Source organism: Musa acuminata, chromosome BXJ3-6, assembly GCF_036884655.1.
Source record: "Musa acuminata AAA Group cultivar baxijiao chromosome BXJ3-6, Cavendish_Baxijiao_AAA, whole genome shotgun sequence".
Classification (NCBI taxonomy): domain Eukaryota; kingdom Viridiplantae; phylum Streptophyta; class Magnoliopsida; order Zingiberales; family Musaceae; genus Musa; species Musa acuminata.
In genome coordinates, this window is record NC_088354.1 from 41,378,640 (window position 1) to 41,396,251 (window position 17,612).

At 39.0% G+C, this 17,612-nt stretch overlaps 2 protein-coding genes across 4 annotated transcripts; one reads left to right on the forward strand and one right to left on the reverse strand.

Moving 5' to 3' along the window:
• Positions 1–8,113: 8,113 nt before the first annotated feature.
• LOC103989968 (arabinogalactan protein 23-like) lies at positions 8,114–8,585 on the forward strand. Its single transcript, XM_009408950.3, has one exon. The coding sequence runs from the start codon at positions 8,224–8,226 to the stop codon at positions 8,398–8,400; it is 177 nt and encodes a 58-aa protein (XP_009407225.1). The 5' UTR covers positions 8,114–8,223; the 3' UTR covers positions 8,401–8,585.
• A 2,154-nt stretch (positions 8,586–10,739) lies between these two features.
• LOC103989967 (protein cornichon homolog 2) lies at positions 10,740–17,113 on the reverse strand. Of its 3 annotated transcripts, none has more exons than XM_009408948.3 (5): positions 16,894–17,113; positions 13,569–13,750; positions 12,631–12,753; positions 11,863–11,947; positions 10,740–11,003 (listed from the first exon to the last, which is right to left on the reverse strand). In XM_009408948.3, the coding sequence occupies exons 1-4, from the start codon at positions 16,966–16,968 to the stop codon at positions 11,878–11,880; spliced, it is 450 nt and encodes a 149-aa protein (XP_009407223.2). In that variant the 5' UTR covers positions 16,969–17,113; the 3' UTR covers positions 10,740–11,003; positions 11,863–11,877. The 3 variants fall into 3 exon arrangements, with proteins under 3 accessions (XP_009407223.2, XP_009407224.2, XP_009407222.2); XM_009408949.3 differs by having other exon boundaries at positions 10,740–11,041; XM_009408947.3 differs by having other exon boundaries at positions 10,740–10,973; positions 16,894–17,111.
• Between the last annotated feature and the right edge of the window lie 499 nt (positions 17,114–17,612).

Genomic DNA, 17,612 nt, shown 5'->3' on the forward strand with positions numbered 1-17,612 from the left:
ATTGAATGAACAAACAAATCAAGTTGAAAATACAAGCTTGAAAGGAACTCGAGATAGATAAATATTTGGACATTGTGTTTAGATTAATAAGTATTTTAGGATTCTAAAACAAATATTATTGGAGGATAAGGAATCCAGAAGACATTTTTATAAAGGAAATAATAGAATGAATCAAAATTTGTGTACACCCACCATAGAACAACTCATTCGACCCCAAATTTTGGTTAAACGAGAAGAAGCGAAGGTGAAAAGAAAACACCCCTTCCATTGATCTCATCTCTTCATATGTAGGTTTATAAGAATGTTTAAAGAACCAAACTCTATCTATCAGATAAGATATATGAAATTTAAATGACTTACCCATCTATGTCAAATTTTCTTATTCTATCATCATTTACAAGAGTAATACTATCTAAATTATCAAATTATTCTTTCATAATAATAATTATTATTATATGAATCCTTTATCTTTTTCCACGGAAGAACAATTCATCATCGATTGGTTAACAAAAGAATCGATTACTTGTGCCGACCAATTGAAGATATTAAAATGCATTCTATTTATAGTCATCTTTGGTGCGGTGTATGAAAACCAATACTTCAATTCCTCCTCTCTTCTAATTCTTGAATGATGATGATGATTAAACTATTATACTTCAACTAAGCATAAGTTTCTGGAGATCAAAATTACGTGCAGAAATGTGAATATATTTTGTTTCCTCGACCATATTCTTTCTGCTTAACCAACATAATAAGAATTCAGCTTAAACTCAGGAAGCCTACTTTGGCTGACTACCATCTCTTCTCCATGTAAACCCACCTTTAATAATAAAAAATTAAAAAAAACATTTTTTATTGCTTCTTGATCACGTTTTGCCTACTTCTGTGGCATTTATTTTTGTGTGTATGTTTGGTGGTAAAAGAAAAAGATATTAGGAATGAAGATATTAAGATATTAGTTCTTGTCGTTTATAGAATTTATTCGTTTTTCATGATAAATAGTCGACCTTTCAATCTAAAGGTCCCAATTATTCATAAAATTTTTGTTATCCCCACTTTCTTGATTGATGTCCAAGTTACCCTCATTTGCTAAGTCCCTTCCTTTCGAATCATTTTTCTTCCCAATGGTTTTTTCTACTTCAGTCTAAGATCGACATCATGGACGAGAGCAATAACTTGCGGAGCAAATTCGATATTAAGAAAGAGAGGATATTATAAAGAATAATTCTCTCAATCATAGTAACACGGTATTATTGGAATGTATGTTTTACATTTATTCTTGATAGTCAAAATTTTGTGAACTTTCCCAATTTTGTAATCTTTGTTCGTGTAAATATCATTAAAAATTCAGGATTCTCGTATGTCATTTCATTGGCTTTCAAAAGAAGCATGGCTAGCGATCGTGATGATGTTTCTGTGGCAATGATTCCCAGTGATGTTGTACACTATAATATCCTCCCACGACTCCCCTACAAGTCTCTCTCTAGATTCAAGTGTATCTGCAAGAAGTGGCATCACCTCATCTCGCACGACGTCATATTTGCGCATGAGCAGTCGTGCCATGGGTCTCCCATCTCCTTCGGCTGTGTTTACCAATACAAACATAGCATCAACTTCATCCCCATCGACACCCCCGGGGAGCTCAACGTATGCATCACCAGCTCATCCTTTTTCTCCCTTCCCAATGGCACAGAGCGCATAAGGATTACTGCCGCTGTCAATGGCCTCCTCTTGCTATTCGTGCAAAGAAAAAGAGATGAGCAAAATGATAGTATGTGCTCTACTAAATATCAAGATGCGATTTGCGAATTCCATTACGTGTGGAATTTTGTGACGAAAGAAGGCCATATCATCCCTGAAAATGATCATCGTGGTTGGTTTGTTGGACTTGCTTTTGATCCTTCGATCACTCCAGCTTGTTATAGACTAGTAAATCTCGTACAACAACAAAAAGGGCTCCAAGAAGAGTTCTCCTTTGAGATTTACTCCTCTCGCACTAGGAAGTGGACTATGTCTAATCACAAGATTATGATCCCCCAAGGCAAAAGAATATCGTGGGATATTTTTTGTGCAGGACGAATCATATATTGGAATTGCAATCCCTATGCACTGTGGTTTGACGTGGATAAGGATGTCGCAGGTTACACACTCCTACCACAGGCTGAAAATTCGGGGTCCCAACATGTGCTTGGGGTGACAGATGATGGAGTTTTGACAAGCACTCGATTCTCGCAAAATGATACAATAACAATATGGATGATGGGAAAGGATGGAGACTGGGTCAAGAAATTTTACTTGGAGAAGGTACCCACAGTATCATCCGAATTCAACCTATTCGAACCCCTCCCGTTCACAGGAGGAGATAGGATTTATATAGAGATGTTATCGAATTCTCTATGGAAAAGAATACTGGTTTGTTATAATATGAGCACCCGAGAGATGACAATGATCAGTGAGATGAAGGATGCGTGGCCACCATCCAAATGCTTATACATAGATTACAATCGAATTGCTAGATTAGGTAGCCTTGGTATTACTGAGTCTGTAGTTTAGTTTACAGGTAATGATGCATATATAAATAGTATCGCAAAGTCGTTGGCTTGTTACAAATTATTTTTAACTCTATGTATTATACACATGTAAAATCCAATGAATGCCTTTTAGTACTATTCTTTCTCGAATATATTCATTTTCAATATTAGATAGCATTAGTATCTTAAAATGTTGAGTTCTTTGGCTATGCTTATCGACACTTGTTTCAATTCATCATTTACGGATGATGATGCATATACATAAAATACATATATAGTAGTCTTAAGTCACTAACTTATTACACATTTTTTTTTTTCAACACAAACACATGTAGACATGTGGTTTATCAAATTTAGTCATTTTTCATGGAATATATGAAACCTTTCAGATTAAAAGTCCAAATTAATTATAAATTTTGTGTTGAAAGCTCTTTCATGATGAGTATCTCAAAGTGTACTGGTTGCTCTTCCTCTTGAAGTTTTAACTGACCTGAGCTGTAATATGTGGTCCAAGCAACCTATCATCATGCTTCAAGTATATCTCATAGTTTGTCAACTTGTCATAAAATTCTTCGAATGATATTGGTAAGTCGCGTGCCCGAAGTGTTGCTATTAGTTCTTTGTACTCGCCTCCTAGGTCATTGAGGGTATGAATTAGAACTTCTTCATCACTAAGGGAATGATCTATCAAAGCCAAGTCATCAATGATAACTTTGATATTATGTAAATAATCAGCAATAGTACTTCCCTCTTGTTTCGTTTTCATCCGATTGGAGAGAAGGCCGAGCATGCAAGTACGCGAGCGATTTGCCAAGGTGGTTTGCAACTTATACCATGCTTCTGCAGCAGTCGTACATGAAGATATCAGTGGAAAAACAGATCCAACAGCTAAGGCTTGAATTGCTTGGAGGATGAGGCGATCTTATCGTAACCACAATTTGTGGGCTGGATTTGATACTGGATTAGGTTCTCTTGGGATGTTGACCATTGCATGTGGATACTAGAGAGAATCATCAACATAGCCTAGGAGATCATATCCAAATAGAAGATTAGAAACTTATGCCCGTTAATATGAGTAGTTGCCGTCTTTAGATAATTTGAAGGAAATAAGTGCTGCAGACGATGAAGATATATATATATATATATATACACACGGAGGCTAAGTTGCTACAGTGTTATAGATCTGCTGGAAGACGACAAAACTGTTTACAATGCTGCACTGCTTCTTCGAGAGGTATGGTTGCACCAGTGTGTGAGAGAGTTGCAGTAGTGTTAGCAGCGCTGGAGAGAGCTTCTACAGCGATGCTGGAGAAAGCTGCAGCGATGCTGGAGAGAGTTGCAACGATTTCTCCAACGATGCTGGAGAAATCTGCAGTGTTGGAGCGATGCTGGAGAGAGTTGCAGCGATTTCTACAGCGATGCAGGAGAGATTTTTGCACCGTGAAGTAGTGGTTATCGCTCCGTCAGTCTGCAGGAACCAGCATAGAGAGGAAGAAGCGGATGCGCCGTAGAGAGGAAGAAGGACCTTTGTTGCTTTAGATTAATGCTACCAGAGGTGCGTCGAGGCAGAGGAAATGACAGGCGACCGCTGGCTCAGGTAGGAGAACATTGGTAGCGGTGAATGAAGCTGTGATTTGGTTGACAGCGAAGAGAATAGGCCATCGAGCAGACCAGCGAAACAGTATAAGTCCGGCGTGAACAAGGCCTGCAATAGGGAGATCTACTAGTAGTGATTCGGTGGTCGATGATAGAGTCTCATCGGAATCAGATCTAGAGATCGGATCAGCAGCGATTGCAGGGAGGTGGTTTGCTATTGCTAGCGAGGATGATGGCGAGGATGGAGCAGCAACGTCGGTGAGGGAAGAAGCACCAGTGTCTACAGCACTAGAGGCACCAACGCAAAGTGGCAGCATCTGCATCGATCACCTCCACTAACGAGGTTGTGTGAGGAGTTAGACAACAAGAAGAGAGCTTGCTGCAAACGATTCTGATTCCATGATAAAATATGAGATGTAATTACAGAGTTCATTTAAATAGTAAACTTTGATAGCTATTTATGCACATAACCAACATAATAAGAATGCAGCTTAAACTCAGGAAGCCTACCTTTGGCTGACTACAATCTCTTCTCATGTAAACCCACCTTAAAAATAAAAATAAAAATAAAAAAATATTTCTTATTGCTTCTTGATCACGTTTTGCCTACTTCTGTGGCATTTATTTTTGCATGTGTTTTTGGTGGTAAAAGAAAAGGTTAATAGGAATGAAGATATTAAGATGTTAGTTCTTGTAGTTTATAGAATTTATTCTTTTTGATGATAAATAGTCGAAGTAAAGGTCCCAATTATTCATAAAAATTTTGTTATTCCCACTTTCTTGATGTCCAAGTTACCCTCATTTGCTAAGTCCCTTCCTTTCGAATCATTTTTCTTCCCAATGATTTTTTCTACTTCAGTCCAAGATCGATGAGAGCAATAACTTGCAGAGCAAATTCGATATTAAGAAAGAGAGGATATTATAAAGAATAATTCTCTCAATCATAGTAACACGGTATTATTGGAATGTATGTTTTACATTTTATTCTTGATAGTCAAAATTTTGTGAACTTTACCAATTTTGTAATCTTCGTTCGTATAAATATCATTAAAAATTCAAGATTCTCGTATGTCATTTCATCGCCTTTGAAAAGAAGCATGGCTAGCGATCGTGATGATGTTATTGTGGCGATGATCCCCAGTGATGTTGTCGACTATAAAATCCTCCCACGACTCCCCTACAAGTCTCTCTCTAGATTCAAGTGTATCTGCAAGAAGTGGCATCACCTCATCTCGAACGACGTCATATTTGCGCATGAGCAGTCGCGCCATGGGTCTCCCATCTCCTTCGGCAGCGTTTACCAATACAAACATAGCATCAACTTCATCCCCATCGACATCCCCGGGGAGCTCAACGTACGCATCACCAGCTCATCCTTTTTCCCCCTTCCCAATGGCACAGAGCGCATAAGGATTACTGCCGCCGTCAATGGCCTCCTCTTGCTATTCGTGCAAAGAAAAAGAGATGAGCAAAATGATAGTATGTGCTCTACTAAATATCAAGACGCGATTTACGAATTCCATTACGTGTGGAATTTTGTAACGAAAGAAGGCCATATCATCCCCGAAGATGACTATCGTGGTTGGTTTGTTGGACTTGCTTTTGATCCTTCGATCACTCCAGCTTGTTATCGACTAGTAAATCTTGTACAACAACGAAAAGGGCTCCAAGAAGAGTTCTCCTTTGAGATTTACTCCTCTCGCACTAGGAAGTGGACTATGTCTAATCACAAGATTATGATCCCCCAAGGCAAAAGAATATCGTGGGATATTTTTTGTGCAGGACGAATCATATATTGGAATTGCAATCCCTATGCACTGTGGTTTGACGTGGATGAGGATGTCGCAGGTTACACACTGCTTCCACAGGCTGAAAATTCGGTGTCCCAACATGTGCTTGGGGTGACAGATGATGGAGTTTTGACGAGCACTCGATTCTCGCAAAATAATACAATAACAATATGGATGATGAGCAAGGATGGAGACTGGATCAAGAAATATTATTCGGAGAACATACCCACAGTATCATCCGAATTCAAACTATTTGAACCCCTCCCATTCACAGGTGGAGATAGGATTTATATGGAGATGTTATCGAATTCTCTACGGAAAAGAATATTGGTTTGCTATAATATGAACACCCAAGAGATGACAACGATCGGTGAGATGAAGGGTCATTGGCCACCGTCTAGATGCCTATACATAGATTACAATCGAATTGCTAGATTAGGTAGCCTTGGCATCACAGAATCTTGAGTTTCTTGCCAAGGTTGTTTAGATTTGTTTGAGTCTGTAGTTTAGTTTACAGGTAATGATGCATATATAAATAGTATTGCAAAGTCATTGACTTGTTACAAATTATTTTTAACTCTATGTATTATACACATGTAAAATCCAATGAATGCCTTTTAGTACTATTCTTTATCGAACATATTCATTTTCCATATTAGATAGCATTAGTATCTTCAAATGTTGAGTTCTTTGGCTATGCTTATCTACACTTGTTTCGATCCATCGTTTCCGGATGATGATGATACATATATATACATATACATACATATATAGTAGTCTTAAGTCACAAACTTATGACACATTATTTTTTTCAATACAAACACATGTAGACATGTGGTTTATCAAATATAGTCATTTTTCATGGAAAATATGAAGCCTTTCAGATTAAAAGTCCAAATTAATTATAAAATTTTGTGTTGAAAGCTCTTTCATGATGAGTATCTCAAAGTGTTGTGTCGACTATAGGACTAACATCACAAAATCACTTTGATTCATAGGCCAATATGAACTTAAATATGAGGACTGGAAAAAGTTTTGGATCTGTAGCAATACGAAAATTTTATTATTATTATTATTATTATTATTATTATTATTATTATTATTATTATTATTATTATTATTATTATTCCAGGAAGAATAATTAAAATATGTTGTATTAATATAGGTTGACAACTTGTCATCTTTGGTGGAGTGCATGTCCCAGAAATGCGCCAGTCCGAAACCAATAAACACTTCAATTCCTCCTCTCTTCATAAGATATGCCCCAACCCCACTCAAAAACTGCACAGCTGCCCTAATGATGATTGAACTGTTATCATATGTTGTAGGGGTGAATGGATATGCTAAGTCAATTCTTCCGCAACTAAGCTTAAGTTTCTTCAGATCCAAAGTATGTTTTTGGTTAGCCAGCATCAGAATGCAGCTTATACTTCCTTGGTGTTTCATATTGCCATTTACTCTCCTTTGATCTACCGCCATACTACAGCATGCAAATGAATCATTTCCTCCATAATGTGTGTCGGCAGCTGATTTCTCAGTGCTTGTGATGGCCACAATCGAGTATTGTGACTTTAGTATTCCGTGCTCCGGTCGATCATTGCACACTAGCCATATGTCATGGAAAGCTTGGTTCCAACTGCTTGACATGATGTGAAGCATAGAGATTCGCAGGTCACTCCCAAACAAATCCACACTGGCAGACTGGCTAAATCAAAGGACTTTGTCATCTGGCACACAGGAGAGAATGAACAGCAAATGAGCACCTACATGAACCCTACCCACTCTATTCCTCATGCATGCTCGTAGCTAGGATGATGTCCAACATCTTTGCCACTGCCATCTTCTCTTGTTTGGATTTCGGTTCTTCAGAGTGCATTCCGAACTCTGCGCTAACATTCTCTCTGAAACTATGATCAGATATTTATAACGTTTAGGGTTTTGGTTCTTCGAAGGGCATTCATTCAGATATCGTCCTCATGAATCTGCAATAGCAGAAAGCTTTTTTGCTTCCACAACCATGCCTGTAACCTCTCACGAAGGGCTCGGTCAATAGCGTTGACCATGGACCAATTCCCATCCACATGCCAGCACGTACGTGAAACCCGCCTTCGTTGCAACGCATCACCACCAAGCTTTTACCGTCTCCGAAGAGCCATCGAAGCCACCGAAACACGCTATAAATCCCCTCCCATCCCCTCCGCATTCCTCCTCAGGCCTGCACAAGCAACAAGTCCCTCTTCCTCATCTCTTCCGCGGCTTAAAGGGCGGTCCCCAACCCAAGTCTTCCTCGCCGCCCACCGCTAGCGATGGAGATGAGAAAGGTTGCCTGTGCCGTCCTCGTCGCCGCGGCCTCGGCCACCGGCGCCCTGGCCGCTGAGGCCCCGGCTCCTGGCCCCGCCAGCGCGTCCTTCGCGGTCACCCCCGCCGTCGGAGCCGTCATCGGGGCCTCCGTCCTCTCCTTCTTCGCCTTCTACTTGCAGTAGCTTCATGAGGAGAAAGGAAGAAGGAACCCACAGTTCCGGGAACGAATAATTGCTTGTGATATTGTCTTATTCCTATTTGTATTTTTCTTTCTTCCATTCATTCTACATTGGTTTGGTTTGAAAGAAAGATCCTGGTGGGATTTGTTTGGAGTTCATTTGTGATTCGACATGCAACATCAAACATATAATATCTGTTGCTAAAAATCTTTTCCTTGTTCATCGAAACAATAGTACGTCGTCGATCAATATCTCAAGATGACCAAACGGAAGGCAATTCGTTGCAGGATAGCTCAACTAATGGCCATTGTGCATATATATAGATATATATATGAACGAGCAAGTGAGCTAAAATCATATCATTTGCCAACTTAAACACGGGAATGGGAATCCCAGTGACCCCAACACAAATTGGTGGAGGGGCCATCGCACAGCTGATTGGAGAAAGGAGCCTATGGCCTAACCCCTAACAAAAACTTTGTTAAAGATACCTATGTTCTAACCCTAAAAAGTGTGCACCACTAGGGATCATATCATGCAAGCATGTGAGCATGGACTGGAAGCCATTTATAATTCTATCAAGCTCTCTTTTTAACCACGAGCTTCATCACAACTCAAGATTCCAAACAAAAGCTAAGAGATGGTTCACATATGAGAACACGTCGTCACCTGACATGCACATAAACTGCATCTGTTTGACTTTTCGACCTTTTCACGGTTCAAGTATAGGCTTCTAAGTAGTAAATCATGCAGAAGACAAGTGCTCCGGTCAGTCACTATATCTCATCATAAAGGAGAATCAATCATCTGGGACCAGATAAGAGCCTTAAACAGCCGTAGTAAACAGGTTACAACGACAAGATACGTGACGAGTAAGTTTAAGGGATGAGTGGCCTTCTCCTGCAACTTCATTTGGCAGAAAAGAAGACGAGGAAAGATGTGGGAGTTGTCGATAGAGCTCAGAAGGGATAGACAGTGCTGGAGATAAACGGAGCTACTTTGACCCATCATGCGGACCTTGAGCAGAAACAAGACCTGCCACTTGGAGATATGGCCTTGCAAGGTCAAGAATGCAGCACGACTTGCAGGCCAGAGAAGGCTCCTCCTCGGCCTCCGGGCGCACAAAGACCAAGGAAGGGAGGAAAAAGCTCAGGTAGGACATCGCCGAACTTGTTACTGGAGGAGACCATTACTCGAATGGATCAGTGGCATCTCCCACTCTCCCTTTTGATGCTTCACCTCCATGCGCTGCATGGGATGTGGAGAAACGGGCATGGTGGTACTGCATGCGTGGAGAGAATGGAGAAGAGAGGTGTGAGTAAAGTGGTCGTCAGTGCCTTTCGCCTACACCCTCCCTATTTATAAGCGAAGTGTCAAAGGAGTCGACGTGGTTGAATCAGGACCGTGCATCTTGTTGTACCATTGTGGAGCATAACGAAGGTGAGTCAATCCTTGATTGCACTTGCGAGTGATGATGCTTAACGTGACTTGTGTCGACTAGGTTTAAAGTCCTTTAATTAACGTTGATGTTGTCACAGCTATAGTTTCAATGAAGATTTTTGGCCTTTAGGATACCGAAAACGTGGTGACTTGGCTCTGTCTACTTTTGCACATACCAAGGAGATGTGTTGAGCCACGGAGCAAATATAAGAAGAGTCCCGAATTGCTCATCTCGACCGGGGGCCACTCGAGTCTGTGTTCTGCCCACCGCATGTGCGAAAAGGGAAGCCAAACTCGAAGGATTTGGAGCAACACAAATTTTTCTGGTAACGGTGACGCCTGCCTGGTAAACTCACCAGAGAGTATCTACACTTCTCGGGCCCATTTAAGCCCGTTACTAATCTAGATTCTATTCACGGACGGTGGGAATAAGGCACCCGCTCGACAACCATTTCTCGGGCCAAGATTATTCTGGGGACGACTTTTCTCGTATCGACTGACATCAGGTAAACAGACAGCGAGTTTTTGGACTTCATGGACCATACCCGCTGCCGTTCGGGCACATTCGGAAGGCCGGTTACAAATTTAGATGCTGCTCACCGACGGTAAGCACAAGCAACCCGAATCCGAATTGCATTGGGACACTCGGTAAGCTCACTAGAGAGGTACCTTCCTTTTTCTTCCAGCTGATCATAATCATTCGCACTCAATTCACCAGCAGCGAACGCTATTCGTGGTGGCTTATTCTCTAGTTTTATCTGCAATCTCATAAATCGACTTGATAGCAATTGGTGTACGTATTCCTCTTTGACTCTCCAGATAACTACAAGTTTAAGCAAGCAGCTTGAAAGTTAAAACAACAACACAAAACATGCGAATCCTCCAATACGGCAACCACAAGATAAAAGAGTCGACAACATGAGATTTACGCTTAACAATTTGCAGCATCATGTTAATACACAATAATATATCTTGGTCAAATGAGAGTGAAAGATCGATGAAACCAGTGTCAGAGAAAAAAAAAAAAAGTAAACGCTCAAATCATCTCAAATGCATCCTCCTATTATCCAACACCAGATGACAGCAGCTTCACCGGTAACAAAGCACCTTTTAATCGATTTACTTCTTGAAGTTGCCTGGAGTTTCAGAAGAGTAACTTCTTGAAGCTGGCAATCGAGTTAAATGCACCTCAAATTTGACAGATCTAAAAATGCAACTAGTGAATCAGAAAAACTCCCTCATTATTAACCAACTATGGTCATTTGATGCATCGGAACTAATGGGTGTCAAGGTGCAAGGAACAGGAACAATACAATTTAGAACTTGAAGCAAACCTTAACCTTTCATATGTCTCTAGCCTTATCATATATCATGTGTTTCCTACAGAAGACTAGAAAAATGACTTGGTTTATGGGCTAAATTGGTCTTTGATAAGTTTTCTAGTCTAGTTAGAGATGAAAATACTAAGATAATGTGACAAGAGGCCTCTGTGGACCTATAAGTATGTGAAGACTTTTCTCATCATTTTTTCTTGTATTTTCCAGCGATAATATTAGTTCAATTTAGCAGCTTAAATCACTTTGGAGGCTTCTCCTTCCCCTGAAACTGAATCTAACAACATCTAAGACAAATATTGTTCTCTAACATTAAAGCAGCAAAGCCTGTATGATATTCTTGATCACAAAATTCACTATTGCTACCTAGTCACCCACACGGCATGAAGGATCAAATTTAAGGTAACCCTGACTCTTTATGACATTAAACGAGAAAGTTCAGACGTATATGGATTATCTAGTGAAGTAGCACTTTTGACACATGAACTTAGATCATCTGAACAGCATAGTATGAAGATCAGATCGATAATGGAGGATTTGATCTAGTGAAGCGTAAACAAGTCCATTAGATTTCAGATGCTGATCATGACAAAAGTATTCATGCTCTGCACCTTCAGGCAAGCAGAAGATTTTTCAATGATTTAGCTGACAACATCCATCAAGAATCTAGGGACAAAGAATTACTGTGTACCTTTAGAAGCAAATACTAAAATATCCCAGATTCCAAAGCCTGATCATCTTCTTCTATAAGTAAAAGAACAGAAGTTGTAACAAGCCTGCAAGAAGGGTTGCATGAATGTGAGGACATCAATTTTGATAATAGCAATACTAGAACTAATAGCAGAAACAAGAAGAAATGAGGAAAAAGAAACCCATGAGAGTTGGAGAATGTTAGTACATGTATCACACAAGGAAATTAAAGATATTTTCCATGTAATCATAAATGTTCTTCGTTATCTTAGCCTTACCAATGACCAGAAATTTTAACATCCTAAGATTTTTAATAAACATGATAATGATGCAGAAATAACACCATGAAACCCAATGACTAAGCACAGTACAGCAATAGTTTAGTCAATGGAGACACTTGACCACAGTTTACTGTTGCAATTCACAGCTTTAAGTAAAATTCAGCTTTGTATTAGATTGTTTTACTATTATCCTTGAGCTAAGTAATAATTGTTCATGTGAAGATTCGAGAACAGCAAAAAATTGGGGTTCAACAAATGTTCCTATTGTTTAGGTCTTTGTTCATGGCTTGGTTGGATGGAGGAAGAAGTTAAACATTTTTTATACTTTTTGCTCCACTTTAACTGGCAGATTGCAGAAGTATGGCCCCATGATCAATAGGATGTGATAAGTTGTTATTTAAGGAATCAAACATACATGAATTCTAACAATAGCACATGATTTGCTTTTCTGAACATGAAAGACAAACAATTGTCACCTAGCAGCATACCTGTAAATAACTACAATAAAAATGCTGCAATAGAAAGCAAGCTTGATTACTCGGTATTTCTTCTCTCCACTCAGCAATCTAAATATCTCAGTAACATCAATTAGATGCTTCCCTTTCATATACCTGTGGTAAAAAATGCATCATATGTAAAGTTACTTCCATTTCTCTGAATTTAGAAAACAAAAGATGTCATGAGTTGCATGAGATAAATAATGAAAAGCCAACCACTTTATTAGAACATGCACATTAACATGTTCAAGACATGCAAAAGATCACTCAACAGTAAGATAACATACTAGTGAAAGATGACCATTCCACAAGTTTCATTTGTAATATGTATGATAAGTATATATTCAAGTTTAATTGACAATAAATCAAGGTACACTTTCTCTCTTTTTTGTTTGCTAAGTCTTGATATGGGACCAAATTCAGTTTCTGAGGCTTCTTTTTAGAGTGCAAGACCCATAATAAACAAAAAACAAATGATGTCTATATAATTTTGTAAGTGCTTGAACCCATACATAGATGTACAGGCAAAAACCTCCACTAAGCACGATGCAGCGGATGTACATAGATCCAAACTTTGCTAAGTCAGAACCAAGCCCATTCTATGTGTGATCAACAAATCTGAATTGTGACAAAAAAGACTGACATGCATGAAGTATTAGAACTTTGTTTAACTATTGAGGTGTTTCACAAACATCAAGCAGATAAATCAGGCATAATGACGTGTTCAGATTCAGATCATGGAAAGACCAGAATACATCTTAGAAGTTTGATAACTGAACATTAGCATGGGGTCAGCAGATAATGATGCCACTTATGCAGCAAAGATATCATATATGAACATCTTGGTAGCTCCAAGAATTTTCAAGTAAACTAAAAAACACATCAGAAACAAAAATAGATATATAACAATAGGCAAGATATATACATACAGTTTTATATGGTAATAAGTGATGGGAGCCATTATTAGAAATGGAAACCAATGCCACGTCAGGAGGAATAAAATGCATAAAATTCCTTGCACCAAGAACTCTGGAATCACGACAGCATTGATACGCGATGATGAATCATATGGGTTGATATAGTCAAATTCCAAATCAGATAAGCAAATTAGCTGTTTCATAAGGACAACCAAAAAGAGGTTAGAAGAGAGAAAAAATAGCATAGTTAGAAACTCATATCATCATGGTAACCACAGGCTGTAGAAACTGCAAGGAACACATCTGGAAAACAAAGAAACAAAAAGGTAGTTCAAAAAATCGATCAAACTGAAGAATATCGACAAAATAAACCAACAATACACCAAAATCACTACTTCAATCAACCAAAAGAAACAGAAAGGTGATAAAGCAACTGTGTCATAAAGGTATCATATCACGGAAATCAGCTTGCCTAAGTTTTGATGCACGAAAAATAGAATAATTCTAAGCTGAGAAACTTTGAGTCTTTAATTGAATCATTTGGACATGCTTATCCTTTTCTTAGAAGGACTCTAATGGACTTCAGCCATTCTTTTTTCATATAATACTAGATGTTCTTCTAGAATTCTACTTTGAGTAGGACTGGTATCTATGGAACTTGTTTTAGTTATCGATTATAAAGGTGATAAAGCAAGTGTGTCATAAAGGTAAATTATATCACGGAAATCAGTTTGCCTAAGTTTTGATGCACGAAAAATAAAATAAGTCTAAGCTGAAACACTTCCGAGTATTTAATTGAATCATTCGGACAAGCTTATCCTTCTCTTAGAAGGACTCTAATGGACTTTAGCCATTATTTTTCATGCAATACTAGATGTGCTTCTAGAATTCTACTTTGAGTAGGACTGATATCTATGGAACTTATTTAGGTATATATCAGGTTGAAGACGTTAAGCCCTACGACATTAGTTAAATCTTTAGGTAGGACAATATGGCTCATAGGCTTTCTAGCAGGTATAATATGTTTCTTTATAATTTTAGAAGAATTTTCTTTTAATAATGACACATGAACAATGAAAATTGGCTTGGATGGGTCTTTCTCTTCTCTTTCTATAAATACCTTATCTGTATTTTTTTTCCTTTTTGGGTCACTTATATATCAATCTTCCAGTCGTTTCTGTTATTTATATGGTCCAATCAAGTATGGCCCTGTCAAATCTAATTGGTTCCCATTCATCTTTTTCTTTTCCGTAGTTCAGTTGTACACATGCTGTTTTCACTAGCAGCAACCTCTTCCCTGTATTTCACTACACATCTTTTTGCGGGATATTAAACTGAACAAACCCCAAAACTATCCAATTATGATCTATCTGCTAATTTGGCATAGAGTCCATTTCATTTATCATACAGTTCTTTCTGCAGCAGCCTTCAGATTAACAATCACAGAGAAGTTTAAGATCAATTTGTAATCTTCTATTTAAGGTTAAAATCACATGCATTAAATTTTCCATTATCCCATGCACTTGCACTCTCACTTGGTTGCTTTGTTATCATGGAGAGGAATATGCTCACAGTGTACTCAGCTCCCATTTGACTTTGCTTTTGGCCACCTTCATGTGTTGGGAAATCTTGACCTATTTCTTGAAAACTAGAACTTAAATGTTGCAGGCTTGCAGCAAAGCCAATCAAGTAAATCAACAAGCAGCAAACAAAGAGCCTCATACTACCTTGGTAAAAAAATGGTCACAGTCGTGAAGGAAGTCAGTCTTGCCTGGATTGGTGCGAAACAGGCCATACTTACAAGACCTGGACCATCCATTTCAAACAGCCCGATCCAACTTAATATAAAACAAAAAAAAAAACTTAAACACCTATTAGAGCTCACGAAAGAGAGTCCTCTTCTCACTTGGCCTGTGGAACCGATGCCACCGTCATCATGGCCGTTGCCACTTCCTACCTCCTCAGTACGCTCCCTCCTCTTCTCGTCCTTCTCCTCTTCTTTCTTCTTCCTCCTCTTCCATTGCTTCCTCTTCTTTCTTCTTCTTCCCTTTTCTTCCTCCTTCCTCCTCCATTGTGCACTCCTTTTCTCCTTCGTCTTTGAAACACCAATATGTACAGTGTATCATGTGCCAATTGGTACGTACCAATCTGGCTAGCAACAAGTATGGGTCTGATACATGACAAGGCATTCCTTGACGGTTTCACTCCATGATGGTTTTAGTGATCACGTACACCAAGTTCCTTGTTGGGCCTATGGGAAGTTAAACACAGATGATATCTTGGGGTAACCATGATCACTTTCCTGTAACTATTCTGATGGATGAGGACTTAGGACCTGTGGACTTGATCTCTAGGCTAGCATATGCCCACAACATGTCTTCCCAACATAGTTCCATTTCCGACATCTTCTCCGACACGCTACCAGTTTCTATTTCCAATCATCATCATGCAGTTTCAATAAAGATGCCCTAATGATGTTTGTTTTGTCAACTTCAATGCCTTGAACAATTCAAAGTGTATTATATGCTTCATATGATTTTAAAAATTCTTCTATTTTGTTCTACATTCTTACTTTCTTACCCCTACAATTTCTAGTCAGAATGTGTTCTAGACTTCCAATTTGATGCCTTGCAGAATGGTTTAACGCATAGCATCAGAAGATCATGCTCAACATTGAGCTCCAGCAAACGGCCAAAAGACTTGCAAGAGTCTTACATGATATTTGTAAACATAGAGCTACCTGTATACGAATCATTATATCATTCTTTCACTTAAATACAATTTTCAGCTGCTCAGGGAAGAATTGATAAAGATAATGCACTAGGATGAAAAATAATCTAAAACAGCATTAGTTTAAGGGCATTAACTTTCATGGTGCAGCCAATTACCTAATTGACTACTCTTATTTTGCAGTATAACAATAAAGTGGTTAAAGGGAATTTCGTCAGAGAAATCGATAAACTAGTGCCTTGGATCACCACAACAGAGTCCCCACAAAGGACTTCATCATTGCCATGATGAACAAATGCAATGTTCATGGTGGAGCACAAGAAATAAGTAGGAATCAAGATCTTTTTTTCCCCTTAAAACCAGCATTCACTACTCGAGCAAGCAGCGTACACCATAATCTAAGCACCAGTGTGAACAGCATAAAGAAGGCAATTCTTCATGGAAAATCTCAACACAGGCCAAATATCAACAACAAAAACTAAAGACGACAGAAGCGCAGCCGTCTGAAGTAGAAGGCGCCAAAATTTACGGAACAAAGCCAAAAACCGAGTACGGCGTGGGATGTTCTTGAGAGAGGATTAGCTAGGGTTTGGATTTTAGGGTTTACCTGATAGGCGCTCAACCCGATGAGAGCGATCACAGCAGCGAAGGCGAGGAGCCAAAGGAGGAGCTCCCACGCCATGGTGAACTCGAATTCTTCGCTTCAGCGTTGAGCAAGCGATTGCATCGAACCATAAAACTCTGGCTTTTGCCTTTGTAGATCGCTTCCGGCCTTCTAAGCCGATGTGGCAATGAGCAAATCGGCGATTCAAGAGCTAACGAGTATTTACTTGTTGGACGCGATAATGACTTCCCCGACGTCGTGGTGGGAAAAAAGCATGTCACAAGTCTGACGTACCTATTAGACGCCACCCTAATTCTCCAATAGAAAACAAGGTAAACGAAATGAGTAGAGAAAGTAACCGGCAAAATTATTCGTGTAAAGAATTTGAAGTCAGTGACGGATCCTCTCCAACTAGCAGGGAGATTTGGAAGCCTGCAATTCAATATCGCGACCGTCCACATTCTGCCACGTTTCGCATCTCACTTCAGGTGTAGACATCGACGGCTGAGATGCTATATGGAACCAAAGGAAAGGTTCTCCCGTAATAACTGAACAGGCTTCGAACTCCATAAATAAGAATTTGTTAGAAATCAAGCATGCACAAAATAAAAATTATTTAATTGAGAGTTTGAAATCTCATTTTATTTTTTATATAAAAAATTAAAAAAAAAAATCACATATGAGAGTCCACAAAGAAAATATTTTTTTATGTATCAGTTCAA